Source organism: Quercus lobata, chromosome 2, assembly GCF_001633185.2.
Source record: "Quercus lobata isolate SW786 chromosome 2, ValleyOak3.0 Primary Assembly, whole genome shotgun sequence".
Classification (NCBI taxonomy): domain Eukaryota; kingdom Viridiplantae; phylum Streptophyta; class Magnoliopsida; order Fagales; family Fagaceae; genus Quercus; species Quercus lobata.
In genome coordinates, this window is record NC_044905.1 from 50864834 (window position 1) to 50882336 (window position 17503).

Here is a 17503-nt window from a genome sequence, read left to right on the forward strand (position 1 = left end):
ATTTGCATTTTTTTCTTTCATCTCTAATAAGTAAGTCTCTTTTCTTTTATATTTCTTTTATATACAATTGTACATAAAAATAACAGTATTTTAAAAAATTGTATGTATACAAAGAAGTTAAAAAACTAAAATAAAATAGCTAAGACCTCTTTTTGCTTCTTTTGAGGTGAAGATAAAAATATTAAAAGTCATTATTCTCAATATTAGGGGAGGACAACCACATGACCATCCGAACCTATAAACATAAATTATTTCTTATAAATTAATAATTTCTAAAAGGCTCCATAATCATTGAAACCCACAGTGATTTTTGAATTGATTAGTAGTTATATGACCATGTGTGTATATTGAAATAAATTATCCTCATTTAATGGTCTTGAGTAGAGTTTTTTCCAACTTATATAATGACCGTTTAAATCATCATCTATGTTTTTTTTTTTTGTTGCTAGGTAAATGTGGGGGCTTGAACCCTCAAGCAATAGGTCACTTACATGACCGAGTACCAACTCACCTAAAAGTGATGGTGGTTATGTTTCTTTATTTAAATAAACTTATTAAGGGATTTATATGTCACATGATTTTTTAAATAAAGCAATGACAAGTGGATAAGGATTGGTTTTTATTTCCTCTTAAAAAAGAGAGAGATTTATTTAATTGGACTAATCCAATCTTCTCATTCTTCAATTAAAATTGCTTGGAAAATATTTAAATATTAAATTTAGTAATCATTGACATAGTAATTGGTTACAATTGCTCTATATCAATTTAAATAAAAACTAATAAAATAGGTGTACACAAAAAAAAAAAAAAAAATGCAATAAATAAGTGATGGAAGTTCAAGTGGTAATGAATAATTTAGATAAAATAGTGTTTTTTTTATTTTTCCCTCTTTTGGCTCTACTTTTTTTTGGGGGGGGGGGGGGGAGGGAAATGGGTAGAAGGGAGCAACCTAATATTACTGATTAAATATTATTATTCATAGATGGGTTATAAGAAGAAATTGATATTTCCTTTTTCTACGAAGAAAGTTTTGTTCCAAGTCAACATACAAACCCCCTTTTTTTTTTAACCTAGTTCTTTCAATAAGCAGGGTAGAAGACTTCAAACTCGGCTCCCCTTGTTAGGAGAATTGGACCGTCATTACAAGGCTCTTGGAAAAAGAATTGTGCCTTGGTCTAGTGTGACAAATTATTAATATTTAACGACACATAATCCTTCTCGGATAAATTTCTACTTGTGTGAGGTCCTTAAATGAAAAGACTAACCATAGGAAGGAGAGATTGTTCCTTCCAAATCGAGATAATTTCCTTGTTATAGTGTTGAGTTTCAACTCAATCATCTAACTAGGATTAAGATGCCAAATCTTATGGCAAGCATAAACTCAAATATGTAATATTTATTGGATGTTGGAAAAGTACAAAGGACACACACATTGCCACAATTTGCTTACATATATATAATGATAAGATTACTTTTCATTTTTTTTACCAAGTGCCCATAGTGCTGTGATGAATCTATTTATAAGTGATGGATATTTGCACATAACTTTCTTATAGACAAAACAAATGCCATCGTGCCATCACCAAAATTGTACTTTAGTTTTACATGCATTAATAAGTAGAAGTTTTAAGAAGAAGAAAATGCATTACGAAGTAGTTTGATTTATGCTTTGCTCCAAGCATTGAGAAGTAATTAAGCAGTATAGATAACCTAGCTCATAATTTACCTTCGTTTGGATGGAGGGAGATTGAAGAGAGGAGAATGAAAACTGGCTAAAATGTGCAATATTTTAATATATTATAACCACCATTCCCTTTACTCTCCCATCCTCCTCCATCTACTCCAAAAATATCCTTACGTTGCATAGCAAGTACATTGACATATTATATATCATATATCAAAACTGGCATGAGACATATCTATCAGACTATTAGAATTAAACGAGTCCCCTTCCTCTAGCGCCAAAAAATATTCAATTTCCGTTTGCTATCTGGTGCTTATGGAGGCATAGAAATAATGTAGTTTTTGAAAATGCCCGTCAATCCCAACCTACACTTGATGTGTATCCAGCTAGCACGTGAATTCTTCTATTGTGAGCAAGAGGCAAAAAATTAGGCACTGCACTGTCAACCCAATCTGCTGGAACAAACCAGATCAAGGGTGGTTCAAGTTGAATTCTGAAGGGGCGTCACAGGGAAATCCGGGACGTGCTAGTGGGGGCAGTCTCATCCGTGACCATGATGGGAAGTGGGTTAAGGGTTACATGAGGAATATTGGGCAGGCTACAAGTGTGGCTGCCGAATTTTGGGCCTTGAGGGCAGGGCCGGCTCAACAATTTAGGAGGCCTTAGGCGAAAATTGTAAGTGGATTTAATAAAATAAAAAAAAAATTTAAAGTCTAAATTTGTACAAATAAAAATTAATTTATTACATGGTTCAATAAATTAGTATCAATATAATACAAATGAGTTAATATAATATACATCAAATTATTAATTGGTGTGGTAATTTATAATAATTGATAAATTAAGAGTTTGCATTGAAAAAAAATGTGATAACTTATTAATTAGTATGGGGCCATGTGAGGGCCAGCTTAACTTAGGCTTTGTGATGTGTTGGGGCTTGTGGACAAGACAGTACTATGTGCATTGTGCAGTCTTGTCCTATCAAGTTGTGTGCATTATCATTGTGTAGTATTCTGTATTTTAGGATACAATATGACTTTTTTAATGCATTTTATTGACCAATAAAAGTACCTAATTTTTTTTTTGGTAATTAAAATATATAGATAAATATTATATATATAATTTTTTCTTTTAAATGGGGGCCTTTTTTTATTTGGAGGCCTTAAGCGATTGCATCAATTGCTTATATGGTTCAGCCGGCCCTACTTGAGGGATGGGCTGATGCTTGCGGCCCAACTTGGCATTAACCATCTGCATGTTGAATTAGATGCCCAAGTTGTTGTAAATCTTGTGTTGTCTAAGAAAGCTATTAATAATTCATGTGCTGTTCTGCTCAATGACGGCAGCTACCTCCTGGAGCAGTTCCAGCATGTCAAGGTCACCCATGTGTTTAGGGAGGCGAATAGATGCGCCGATAACCTTGCTAGAGCAGGCTGTTCTTTTTCTGGAAATTTTGTTGTACTTAATGCACCGCCCAATGATGGCTTATGTAATATTTTAAATGCGGATGCTGATGGTTTGTATAGTCTAAGGCTTTCAGGCAGAACATCGCCTTTTATGGCTAGTTAATATTATTGCAGTAACCTCTTAACCAAAAAAAAAAAAAAATTAAACGAGTTTAAATAGACTCCTAGAGAAGCTAACATGGCTGCTCACGTCCTTGCTTTATGGTCTTTGTCCAATAGATTAGCTAGTTGTTTTGTTTTGGGCTCAGCTAGTTCTAGTTTCTCTGATATAATTCTCTTGGAGCAAGCCACTGTCTGTGGCACTCCTTTGTAACCCGTTGGGTTTTTTGTTTACAATAAAAGTTTTCTCCAGATCATCAAAAATAAAGAGACCCACCGCAGCTCAGGTCAGGGATGCAAGGAAAGTCTATTTGAACAAAGCAATTGCATATACATCAATCTTCCACCCGTTCCATGATGCACATGCCAGAAATTTTCAGATTACAAGCCCTAAGGAAAGCTAGTGCCAGCAAGAATTTTTGTAAAGCTGATGACACTACATGGTCGTTTAGATTCTAGACGTTTAACTAAAACCTTTTTGTGATATATAAGGCAATCGAACCTTTACAACTGGTACCTGACCTCCAAGAGTTACAGGCATTCTAGATATGCATGCATCTCTAGAGCATTTGGGGGCCTAATGAAGCACATGTAAGGAGAAGAAGACGGGAAAATAACATTTTAAGAGCAAACCTAGTTTATCCATTGCTACACCTCCATTTTTTTAAGAGTACGTGGGTTTGTGAGAATTAGTTCTACCTGAGATAAAAACATATCTCAAATATTCTCTAGTCATGGGATATAAGAGAAACTAGTAACCACCATGACTTACATACAAAGACAGCATACAAGAAAGCAATCCGAATACATTTTGAAGTTGAATAACTGAAGGACCAATCAGGAACAAAGGCAAGAGCATCACATGACCTTGGATTCATCATCCTTCGGATCACGAAGAGTGCCAAACATCCAATCCATCCATATAGTATAATGGCCGTAGTTATGACGGTATGTAGTATGATGAATGGTGTGGTAGCCAGCACCCATGACAGGCCATGCTTTGGCATGTATGCAATCATGAATGTTTGCTGTCCATATAGCCTCGAGGAATAGCAATGCTATGTGTGATGTAAAATGGGTTGGTACAAGAAATAGTGCTATGACATGTGGTACAGCCTGCAATATTCCGTCAAGTGGGTGAAAGGCCAAACCTGACATAACAGATAAGTCATAGTCATCAGTTCATGTAGTTAAATAAGACATTACAAATGCAACCTTCTAATAATAAGGCTGAATATTTCAAGTATATGAACGTTATACATAACATAGAAAATTTTGGGGAGCTTATTGCTTAGAAAGGTGAACCAATAAACAATAATGTCAGATTAAAGATAGAGCCATGCTTCATATACTTGTTGTTTTAAATCCCTCAAATAATAAGATATAATTCACATTTACGTAAGATGATGCAAATGATGTAGAAAGAAAATAACTTTTCAAGAAGGGAAGCCAAAGAAAATTAGATAAAATTTTATTCTTCAACAAGATCAATCAGATATTACAAATTTCAAAAACCCAAAAGAAATAAACTCCCATCATAGCCAGAATATGTTATCTATCTTTCAATCAACTAGTAATGTACCTATCAATCCTAATCCACTTTGCAGAACAGTTTATATAGCCGTCTACTACCTGTTATTATATTGGCCTTGGAAGCAAATAAGGAAATCCTACACTTTAATCAAACTCCATGAAGACTAGAAATTTTCATTTGGCCTAGAAGAATCATCTCATATTGAGAACTGTCTTCATTTTAAAGTTTGATTCTTAGAAAGTACCAAGGACACTGATTCTTTATTTCTTTTCTTTTTCTGGGGATTTATTACTGAAATAGGCTGGGGTCTGCCCAATTGATAGAAAACAAAAATCATTAACCATTGAAGCCAACCAAGAATAAGTAATGGCCAATGCATATTAAAGTGACCTAAACTTTGTGCCTGATAAGTGAGAGAGAAAAAAAAAAAAAAAAAAAAAAAAAAAAAAAAAAAAAAAAAAATGTGGTCACCTACAGATTTCTATGTCCACCTTCACCAACATGGCTTCTCTTTCTTTCACAAAATCCTTCACAATCCAAAATTCCTAAGTCCTAACAATAACCAAATGTGCACTTCTTAAATAAAAAATAAACAGCTATCAAATGCACACATACACCTTAACGTTAATTTGACGTTTCAATTAAGGTTTACCAAAACTGTTTTAACTTGAAAGTATCTTTTTCTTCTATGACTAATCAAAGATGGAAAAGTACCGTGATGAGCCCATGGAAAAGCCGAGTGCAACTCTACTTACCCAAGTTCAACTCAAGCTTGAGCTGAGCCAGATAGTTCTCCTAAGACCACAACTTTTGCCACAACTCTGATGTGGCAGACTATAGTGGATGCCTATCACTTTTACATTGACCCACCACTTTTTCTCCATTGCTGGCAAAGTCATGGCAGAAAAAGTTGTGGTCCTAAATTTTCTTTGAGCCAAAACAGGAAGCAACTTGAATTAGTCAAACTGACACAGCCTAATTCTAAGCTTCCCTCAGTGGAGCATTACAACTCAGAATTCAGTGTCAAACCAAATGGAGCACTTCCCTTCAGTAAAATAATATACTTGGTCCCCACCCAAACTTGATCGCATGGAAAATTGAATGAGACTGCAGGCAATCATATAACACCCTATAAAATTTTAGAAATCCTTTCCTACTTGCCCACAATTAGGTCAACCCCACCCCCTTTAGTTTTCCAAAAGTAAAGTGAAGAAATGATAATGGATGTCAGTCCAAGAGAAACATGGCCAGGAGGAAACCATACTGTTGCATCAAGTATAAACCAAAGAATACAATATCAATGTCATGTAATGAACATGAGAACCAATGCCAATGGGCTTCTAGCTTGATGGCACATAATTCCCCCCGCCCCCTTTCTCCCCTATCTTCTGTGTCACAGATTTGATCTGGGTCCCCCCTCCCATCCCCTCCCCCCAAAAAGAAAAAGACGAGAACCAAGATGAAAGCCAGTAAATCCAATAAGCTTTTATACAACTAAAGAATAAAAATATGCATTATGCAGCTTCAAGAATACGTTCTTTTAATGAATCATATTATCATATCTTTGTAGAAAGAAACGTTTCAGTAAAGAAAATGGGACATATCCTCCTCATGATCATCTAACTGAAAAACTGGCAGTTCAAGCAATTAAAATTTCTAGGATTCAGTTTTCACTCTTTAATCAAATGTAGCAATTGAGCCAGGTATGAGGTTGTAGCATACTTACGCCTGCAAATGAAAACTAAGAACAAAGCAACACAATTCAACCATGACAGCCATATATATATATATATATATATATGTGTGTGTGTGTGAGATGGGTTCAAGTTACACCTGGTGTAACTTTTATAAAGTTACACATTTTTTATACTGTATATTTTTAAAAGATCTAATGGTTAAAAAAATATTATTAAATGCTATTACTTTCCATCTGATAATCTAATTAATGCCACAATATTTTTCTCTCTCCCCTTATTTATTGCTTTCCGCTTATAAAAAGCACACCACACACCACCATTTTCAAGAACCTACAAAACACAAACTCATCTACAGAAGAGCACCTTGCCATTGCCAAAGTGGGAGTTTCAGCAAAGAAACAATTGCACGGTACGCTAGAAATTTGTTAGGTTGGCACTATTTGCAAATCAAGCATTTTAGAGCAGTTTTCCTACCAAACTTAATTACCATATATCTATTAGAGTTTCTAAAGAGTTTTACTTTAGAAAGAATCCAAAAAAAAGTTAAGTTAAATTTAAAAAAATTGTTTAATGATTCCTGATCTTTCTTCAATCTTCACAGAATAAAATGATCCACGCATAGTTTAAACAGGTGAGGCAAAAAATGTGAGTAACTTAGCTAGAGCAATTTTTTTTTTTTTTTTTTTTTACGGACAGAAAAGATGAGTTGAATGGTTGATTGAATAGAAGAAAGATCATTTTCTCCCTACATGATTAATGATTACATATTGGAGGAATCATTAAAAATAAATTAAAATTTAAGTTAACTTTGGATTCTTTCTAAAGTAAAACTCTTTAGAAACTCTTATAGATATATGGTAATTAAGTTTGGTAGGAAAACTGCTCTAAAATCCTTGAATTGCAAACAGTGCCAACCTAACAAATTTCTAGTGTACCGTGCAATGGCAAGGTGCTCTTCTGTAGATGAGTTTGTGTTTTGCTGGTTCTTGAAAATGGTGGTGTGTGGTGTGCCTTTTAATAAGTGGAAAGCAATAAATAAGGGGGGAGAGAAAAATATTGTGGTATTTTCAGTAAATGAGATCCAATGATGATTTTATTTAGAGAATAGGCATAACTTATAATGGCATATTTCCAAATCCCCAGATCTTTTTTTCCCTAAATTTTCTTTTGCAGGACAATATGTGTGTAATATGATCATATCCATGTATGTTGAATGACTTTTTCCATAAACGCCGGAGTTATATTCAACATAGTTCCTGCTGCCATAGCTAGTATTTGGGGGTGAATCATCATTTCACCCAAAAGAGAATTATATGCACCAAGTGAATACTTTAAATGCTCTCACCCTGGAAAATAATTCCACTACAAAATTATTTTAAGCAAGAAAGGATATATATCCTAGGACCTCCCTTAACATTCTTTTCAGAGTTCAGCAGTACCAGTTGCACCCTGTTCTGATATGTAAATTATTTTCAGGATTAGATGTTTCTGACATGATACTTCTTATACATAAACGTGCAGCATCTATGTCAGCTTAGGTAAATCTTAAAAAGGCAAAGATTACACATACAAGCATCCAAAATCCAAGACCTGCCAACTAGAGATAAAACCATGGAGATTGAATTTAGTAAATTTGAGAACTTACCAGCAAATGGAGAAAGAGTATTCTGTTTGTTGTAGATATGATGGGTAGCATGAAGATACTTATACAGAGGTTTTATGTCGTGCAGCTCCCTATGCATCCAATAAATTCCAAATTCCACAATTACAAGATAAATTGCTAAATAAACAAAGTAGGCAGGCCAACCTACATCACTTATTCTTGAAAAGCATCTTGTCCAGCCATTTTCAACCATGTACTCAGAAAGAGTTGGAAGAGCACAGTACCATGGCATGGCTTTCATGGCGACATACATTTGCAAGAGCATGGCCTTATTAGATGGAATGGCATCTGCAGGAAGGGTATTCAACATATCCAACAAAGATGTTAACATGGGCCCAGATGGAAGAGATTCTCTTATAAAAATATCAACATACAATGGAGAACAATTATCAGCTGAACTTTCAAGAATTAAACAGCAACTACTTAGGTGTTAAAAATATAATAGATCAATTCAATGTTTCATAAACTATCTAGAGTTAGTTAAGTTCAGACACTATTATCCTGAACTTATGCAACACAAAGGAATCAACAGGGAACGAAAATCAAAACAAGACAAAGTTAAATGCACATTACAAGCTATATTTAAGCATGCCTTGTAGAAATGCCTTAGGAAAGAGGGGGAGAAAAGGGAAGGAGAGGGCAAGAGGTGGGTGACTCACCTTCTCCCTCTTCAGATTTTTTCTTTAAAAAAAAAATATATATATATATATATATGTATGTATGTATATATACATAGCGGGGAGGAGGCAGAGAGGATTTGAAGGGAGTTGGGAGGGGTACCATACCCCCTCAAAGTTTACTTTTCTAATGTCCTCAAATTGGGAGAATTCGAAGGTAAGGGATACCTACTTTAATGAATTTTCAGTACTTTACACCTTAACAATTTATCATAGTGTTGCCAAGAGACTTAAAACTTCTCTCTCTATAATTGTCAATGAACATGATAACTTATCTTCTCTCCATTCCACTCTGCAACCAAAAAAGGGGAAGGATATCTACTCCCTTCTCCCGTCAGTTTCCTCCCTTAATCCTCTTGCTCCTTCCAAACTTTAAAATATTAGTTCAGACAGTATTATGACACATCTATGACTATTTAATCAATTGTTAATTCCAGGATAGATAACATTGCATAAAAACAGTTACAAGTAATAACAGATATTCAGCACGTTACATTAACAGAAGCCCTCAAAGTTGTGCATTGAATGTGAAAGTATTCAATATATAGCTTCTTGACAATTAGAAATTTTCCACATATTTCCATGACATGAAAGCTTAATGCAAACATTTTTAGGCCTTATTAAGGGCAAGGGGCAGTAGCAGAGGTCTACTTATCAAGCTTTATGCTTAAAATTGTTCTATTCATCCATAAGCCATTTAATTTAGGAAGTAACATTAGTGGAAGAGAAAATTTTATTGATGAGAAAGCTGAAAATCTGACAGCACAAGAATAACCCTTTTTATTTTAAATTGAAAATGTTCCAGTCTAATTACTCTCTAATCCGGATCCCATAGAGAAGCAGAAAAAATGGTACTCAAGATGGCTCATTTGGTAGAGGAGTTTGAGTAATGTTGTTTGGATGTTTTTGATATCCATGTGGCTGAAAATATATGTGAAAATGTGTTAATGTTGTTTAAAATGTAAACAACATTACACACATTTTTCTCAACACACCATAACAGGCGATAGCTACTGGATTAGTGAGTTCAATTAAAAAAATTATTTTGTTCCTTATCATGTGATAAGAAAGCACTGGTGCAGAAAAAGGTGGCAGCAAATGGAATAGACACGTATCCACTCATGGACAGAGAAAAATTTTAGACACAGATTGAACTGACAACCAAACAAGACCCCATTGACACCAAAGAAAAACGAAGAAACAATGGAATCATACAGGCAGTGACTTCTATTTTACCCTACAATTAACTGAAAAGTCTAGACCATCTCAGATCCAAAACTGACAACCAAAAAGAAATGCATCTGACAACACAACCGAAAATAAAACACTAAAACAAACACTGGTCATTGATGATACTTAACGATTAACTTTAAAATCCAAACACAATTATGCAGGCAGGGTGTAAATAAATAAATAATACAGTGCCTAGAACAGAGCAAAACAAATTGAAATAAAGCATGTAAATCAATAAATAATAAGGTGCCTAAGCTCAGAAGAAACCATCATGCAGACAAAAAATTTCCAATCCTCAATTAACTTTCAAATAGAACCCAGATTTAGATTGAGCAAAACCCAACGGATATCAAAGTCAAAAACTTCAAAAATCAACTATTGTAATGAAATTTACCCCCAAAAAAAATTTAAAAAAAAAAAAAATTTATACGAAATCAGAAATCAAAATCAAAGAATTACATCCATAATCTCATATTCCAGTCATCTAGATTACTATATGTTTAAGCATTACAAAAACAGATTAAGAATTAACAACCAAGCAAAAACCATCTCATATCAGAGTTAACTATTCCAAACCAAACAACCAAAACATTAAAAATCACAAGAACAAAAAAGCAACATAATTGTGAATTAAACCAAACAACCAAAACGCATATATACCTTTAGGAACAAAAACATTGCGCTTGAGATAATAAATGTAGAAACACCAGAGGAAGCCAGAGAGCAGGTAGACTAAAGTTCCACCAATGTAGTTGCGGAACCATGTCTGGATGAAGTGGGGTAGTGGGTCCCACAATTTCATTGGCAAGAAACTCCCAAGCACAACGCGGTTGTAAAAGGTGGTCTCATCCATGAATAGTTGCACATATGCATCACCATGGTCATCCATGTTTGGTGGTGGATGGATGGTCCAATGATTTCACGGGTCGGGTTCCGGTGATCGGCCGACGGAAATGTTGCCGACGATTTGGAACTCAGAGAGAGTCAAGTGGGAAGTGTGAGTTGGAACAGAGAATATGAGTCGAAGATTCCGAAAATTAATCGTGCGGCAACAAATGAATAGTGCGGCTTTGGGAATGATCCAATTCAATAACCATTGAATTTTTTTTTTTTTTTTTTTTTAGTGCGCTGTACGTGGGGTTGGGGACCATTGAGCTCAAACTGCCTTGAAAGTATTATTCTGTCTCGCTGAGGTGGAAGAAGTTGACTCGATTTACACCTATTCATTTTTCTTCTATAAAAAAAAGAAAAGAAAATGACCAAACCCTATTGGCTGGTTTTAAAATAGAGTCCGAATTTGGTAAGAATGAGGAGTAAAATTTATATTTTACCTCATCTAATAAAAGATTATTACATCATCATTTTATTTAAAATTCAATATATTCTATCATATCTCAATAAACACTTAATTTGGTTAGATTTATAAAATACTATGCATGAAAAGTTGTTCTCCTATTCAAACATTTAGAAAATGAAATGATTTGATTTACATGCATCCTTATTGAATTCTCATATATCTTACCTTTACTGAGCTATGTAGCTCACCCCTTCCACTCTTTCAGTTAACAGGTTTTATTTTGGAGTAGAGGGAGCTTTAGTTGAGTTTGGAAGAAGTTGGTTTTAGTTTTATATGTATAGATCCTAAATTAGCAATTTGATGTTTAAATTTGTAGTATGGTGTATTTTAGGATATAATGAAAGTGTGTACCTTAAAGTATTAAGAGATGTATTATGTGAAATTTAGAATTTGAATAATCAGTAGATTGTGTTATCCTTTGAGGTACAATGTAGATGTTCTGAATATCAAGTGAAAAGTTATATCATTTAAGTAAAGAAACAAGAATGAAAAGAAAGAGAGAAGCTTTTGTAAAAGTTTTGGAAAAAGTTAAGTTGGTTCTTGTTAATATTAGGTTTAAACTTGATATTAGCATACTGGTCATGGTCACAAATCTAGATATCGGGTTTGGAGCATGACAATATGCATATGAACCAGGTTTGAGTTAGTTGGCAAGATATCACGACTTTCAATGTAAAATGATGAATCTTATGCCTATGGGGAACATGCAAATGTAAAACATTTTCTGTACATTCCCCACATCCGAGCTAGAGCCCACAAACTCATGGTTAAACATCTCCATAGCAACCTTGTAGGCACTACGAACATTAAATAAACCATTGGAAGTTTCGAACTGGATTTGCTTATCCTCTAGAAGTCTTGAACTCAAGGGGATCCCCTAAATAATATCGGCTTTCCCATGGACAAAAATATGTTGGATTAGCTTTGAACTCCAATTTCCTATAGCCAAGTTGATGAACTCGCAAACATGAGAGTTTAAAGGAATAACTTGAGGTAGAGAGAAAATTTTGTAAGTTAAAGGTGCCGGTAGTCATTTATAACCCCATATTCGGACCTTATTCCCATTACCAACCTGCCATCTCAATTCACACTATACTATTTTCTAAGTAGACATAATACTCTTCCATACATATAAATGATTATTTCCCATAGAGACTTGTACAAACTCACAATCCGTGAAGTACTTGGCTTTAAAAATCTCCACAACAACCTCATAGGCACTACAAATATTGAATAAACCATTGGAAGTAGCTAGATTTGCTTATCCTCTTAAATAATATCGGCTATCCCATGGACAAAAATATGTTGGTTTAGCTTTAAACTCCAATTGCCTATAGCCAAATTGATGAGCTCGCAAACCCGTGAGTTTGAAGGAATAACTTAAGGCAGAGAGAAAACTTGTAAGTTAAAGTTGTCGGTGGCCATTTATCACCCCATATTCAAACCTTATTGCCATTACCAACTGGCCATCTCAATCCACACTGTACTACTTTTTAAGTAGCTAGACAAAATACTCCTCCATAAATATGAAGGATTATTTCCCATAAAGGCTTGTACAAACTCACAGTCTAGGAAGTACTTGGCTTTAAAAACTTGGTATACCAAGGATTTCTAACCCGTTTGAAGCCTCCACCCTTGCATAGCTAGAGAGTCAAATTAAAGGGTTTAAGAAACTTAAAGCCCATATCACCACTAGACTTCGGGGCACACAGCTTCTCCCAAGTCCCAACTGGTCCGTGACATTTTCTTCTCATCTTGTTTTTATCCCCACCAAAATTTTATGAATCATACTTGTTAAATCATCACAGAAAGCATGAGGTATTTTAAAATGGCTCATCGTGTAGGTTGGTATAGCATATGCCACCACCTTGATAAGAATTTCCTTTCCTACTTTAGATAGTAGCTTTCCTTCCAACCCGCTAATTTCTTAGTAAGCTTCTCTTTTAGGTCATTGAAAGAATTTTGCTTGCTTTGTCCCACAAAAGAAGGAAAACCAAGGTTTTTTTTTTTTTGTGTTGTCAAATGACCTATGCCCCAAATCTTTGTTCTATCTTATCTTGAATTTCTTTAGTAGTATTACTACTAAAGAATAAAGACATCTTGGCTCGTTGAAGAGAGTCAGCATCAAAATTTTGTCCTAAAAAGTTACAAATATATACTATTGTTGAGACACTATTGATCGCCAAACCAAATTCACCAATTTTATTTTTGTTTTTCTCTCTCCCTCTTTGATACTCTTCATATTGAGTTATTAAACCAACCGAACCACCTTGCTTCCCCTGGGATAGTTATGGTCGAGTGATGGCAACTGCATAAGGATTGTTCTAATCTAATTTGATTTATGGGTAACATTCTGGTTGGTGAGCGACTATGGAGATGGGTGCAATTTGGGGGCTGGGTGTTGGATCTATGAGGCAATTTGAGTGGCTTTGTGTTTGTGTTTGTATTGTTTTTCTTACTAGGTTTGTGTTTAGTGTTTGCTCGTGGGAATTTTCTTTGATTTGAGTTTTTTTCTTTGAGTTTCTAGTTTGGGATTTTGGTGGTGGTGGTGGTCTAGTAGTGGTGGTAGTGTTTTCAAAGAGAAAGTTCAAATTTTTGGAAAAGATGGATGAAAAAAATTGGATATTGTTTGAGAGAGAAAAATATTTAAATAAAATACTAATAGAATATTGAGATTGATACTCCGACCTGCTTGAGGGAGACTTTCAACTTATCCATTGGTGATTGGCTGGAAGTAAATTGCAAATCAGATGTTATTTCTAGGTGGATGGGGATTCCTTGGAAAATTTTGTTTCCCATAGGAGTGTGGAATCTTTGGCTGCATAGGAATAATTTTGTCTTCAGGAAAGGCAGGTTGGAGCAAACATTCTACAAAAAGAGCATTAATGATAGTGCGGAATTTTTCTCTGTGGGAAGGAATGCCAAGTTACCTAAAGCAAAAATTGTAATTGAAGTGGGTTGGGAGAAGCCTCCAATGGGGTGGGCAAAGTTAAACACAGATGGGTCTACTATTGGGAGCACTGGAAGGGCAGGTGGTGGTGGAGTCATTAGAGATCATAATGGGCAATGGTTGAAAGGATTTGCAAGGCCTATGGGGGACTCAAACAGCTGTATGGCAGAATTGTGGGCTCTAAGAGATGGTCTTCTATTAGCCAAGGATATGGGGCTTAGTAATTTAATAATAGAGTTGGATGCTTTGAGTGTTGTTTTGTTGATAAATAATAATACTATTAACTTGTTAATGGAACCTTTGCTAACCGATTGCAGGAACCTACTGAGCGAAATACCCAACAAGCAGATAGTCCACATATATAGGGAGGCCAACCAGTGTGCTGATGCGTTGGCAAAGTTTGGTGCTAGTAGTGTTAACTCTTTTGTAATCTTTTTGAATCCTCCGTCTGTGGTGGAAAGTATATTAGCGGCTGACAAAGCTAGCCTATGATGTAATAGACTTATTAATTTTTAAGTTGAATGAAAGTTCTTTTGCTGACCAAAAAAAAAAAAAAAAAAAAAAGAGATTGATATGTGTTTGTGAATATTAAATTAGCTAAAGGTAACACATGGACTAAATTTGTCTAAAAGTGTGTTGAGGCGGCAGTGAATGCTCCTGTACACAACTTTTGATATATATATATATATATATATATATTTTTAAATTAGTAAATGTAAACAAAAATGGGTGAATCTTTTTATCAACCATTTAAAATTTTAGACAAATGTTTAAGGGACAAAGAAACAAGATGCTATTGATAACAAAGAAAAACAAAAGAAACTAACCTCATCATTTACGCTTCACGAGTGCGAATGAGGCTTTTTTTTTAGCCAAAACAAATTATGTATTTTTATTTTATATATATAATTTTTATTTTGAGAATCTAATTTATAAGTGGATAATGTAATTTGAAAATTTACAGAAGAGTGATCCTATCTTTAAGGCAATGTTTTAGTAGGAGTTAGAATTGGATTTTAACCGGATTGCTTTTAGTTTTATCTCTACTTAAATATAGGAGTGTAGGGGCATTTTTGAACTAAAAAAATGAGGAATCCAAACAGGAGAAACCTTTTAAATAGTAATATAAATAAATAATGGAGTCATACATAGACTATTTAAACTTTTAGACAAATGTTTACGGTCTATATTTTGCACATCTAACTCTAAAAATCACTTATATCAAATATGTAAAGTCGTGTAAAATTAGAGGACTTACAATATCCATGTAAATTTACACAGCTATTGTTCATGTGTAAATGAGCATTTTATTTATTTCTCAATTCACTCTTTTGATTGGTGTGTGAGTGATGTAAGAGTTTTAAAAAGTGGTTAAATTAATGGAGAATAAATATTTTATTGAAATAGGTTTTAGAATAGGTAATTTGAGATGTGGTATTTTGAAAAAATTGTAATGTAAAATAAGAAAGTAAGTTCTTATACTTTTTTGACAAAAATATGTTCTTATACTAAAATAAACAAAAATGCGTATACTCTAAAAACTATTTCTTTTATTTTTCACAACAATTAACCTTAGATGCCCTAAAGGCGGTTTACTTTAATTTTCACAACAATTAACAGAAAAGTTTAGAGTTTAGAGTCTTTAGACCATCACATCCAAAACTGACAGCTAGAAGAAATGCATCTATACAAATAAAGAATATCCATAAAAAATAATTTTAAAGACATAATCGATTACACATTTAAATTCATAATTTACTAATTTGTGTAATTATTAGTGATAGATACTTTTTGCCTAAATGGAACTATTATTTTCTGTTTACTACTCACGGATCACAATCACACAAATCAACATATCATACCGGAGAATAATTGTATTTGTAAAATATCATAAGAAAATAAAGCACTAAAACAAGGTGGAATAATAGTGGCCATAATAACATTCATCAACTGAGAAACCCAAAAAATAAAAACTGTAACTTTACGTTGAAATTTTTTAATTTTTACGTTGCTTCGTGGTCATCGTTATCATCATGAACTCTACGTAACTCTCATATAGTCGTATATATCGATAAAACTTCACGAATTACTTATAAAAGAAAAATAATTAAAAAGTGTTAACACGAATTCAACACCGAGAACAGATCAACAGAGCAAAACCAAGTTAAATAAAGTTCAGAATTATAAAAAAAAAAAAAAAAAAGAAAAAACAACAACAAATGACTAAACAGACAAAAAATTCCCAATCCTCATTTAACTTCCAAAAAAAGAAGAAGAACCCAAATATAATTAAACTGAGCAACAGACTTATATCAAAGAAAAAAACAAAAACTTATTAATATGAAATTTACTCCGAAAATGTTTTAAATAAAAAAAATAGCATCCATAATTTAATCTTATATTACAGTCATCAAGATTACTATATGTTTTAAGCAACAATATGAAAAACAGATTAAGAAAAACCCACCTCTCATATCAAAGCCAACAGGTCCAAAGTCCAAATCAAACAGCGAAAATATTGAAAACACCAAAAACAAAGCAACAGTACTACTGTGATTGTGAATTGAACCCAACTAAAAAAGCAATATAATATATATACATACCTGTAGGAAAATAAAGATTGCGGTTGAGATAATAAATGTAGAAGCACCAGAGGGAGGCAGAGAGGAAGTAGATCACAGTACCACCAATGCAGTTGCGAACCCACGACTGTATGAAGTGAGGTAGTGGGTCCCATAGTTTCATTGGCAAGAGACTCCCAAGCACAATGCGGTTGTACAAGGTGGCCTCATCCATGAATAGTTGCAGATATGCACTACTACTTCCATGGTGCTCTTCCATTCTTGGTGGTGGATGGATGGTCCAATGATTTTTCTGGTCTGGTTCCGGTGATGGGTCACCAGAAATGTGGCCGGCGATTTGGAACAGAGAGAGAGAGATATGTACGTCACAACAGTGCAGGACAATTGTATTTGCGGAGGGTCCAATCCAATTGGTGGTTTTTTGTAGATAGATTTTATTGGTAAATGGGCACCATTGAGCTCAAATTGCCTTAAATAGCACATATATCATACTTTGGTCCCACGATTGGACATGGCTTATCTTTTGGGTCATTTCTTATGACATGACGTGAGAAAATAAAT

At 34.2% G+C, this 17503-nt stretch overlaps 1 protein-coding gene across 2 annotated transcripts; it reads right to left on the reverse strand.

The window, feature by feature from the left end:
- Positions 1 to 4057: 4057 nt before the first annotated feature.
- Positions 4058 to 17293, reverse strand: LOC115975774 (delta(7)-sterol-C5(6)-desaturase-like). Of its 2 annotated transcripts, none has more exons than XM_031096746.1 (3): positions 16964 to 17293; positions 8126 to 8431; positions 4058 to 4400 (listed from the first exon to the last, which is right to left on the reverse strand). In XM_031096746.1, exons 1-3 carry the CDS (start codon positions 17199 to 17201, stop codon positions 4108 to 4110), a joined length of 837 nt encoding a protein of 278 aa, XP_030952606.1. In that variant the 5' UTR covers positions 17202 to 17293; the 3' UTR covers positions 4058 to 4107. The 2 variants fall into 2 exon arrangements, with proteins under 2 accessions (XP_030952606.1, XP_030952607.1); XM_031096747.1 differs by lacking the exon at positions 16964 to 17293 and adding an exon at positions 10714 to 11159.
- Between the last annotated feature and the right edge of the window lie 210 nt (positions 17294 to 17503).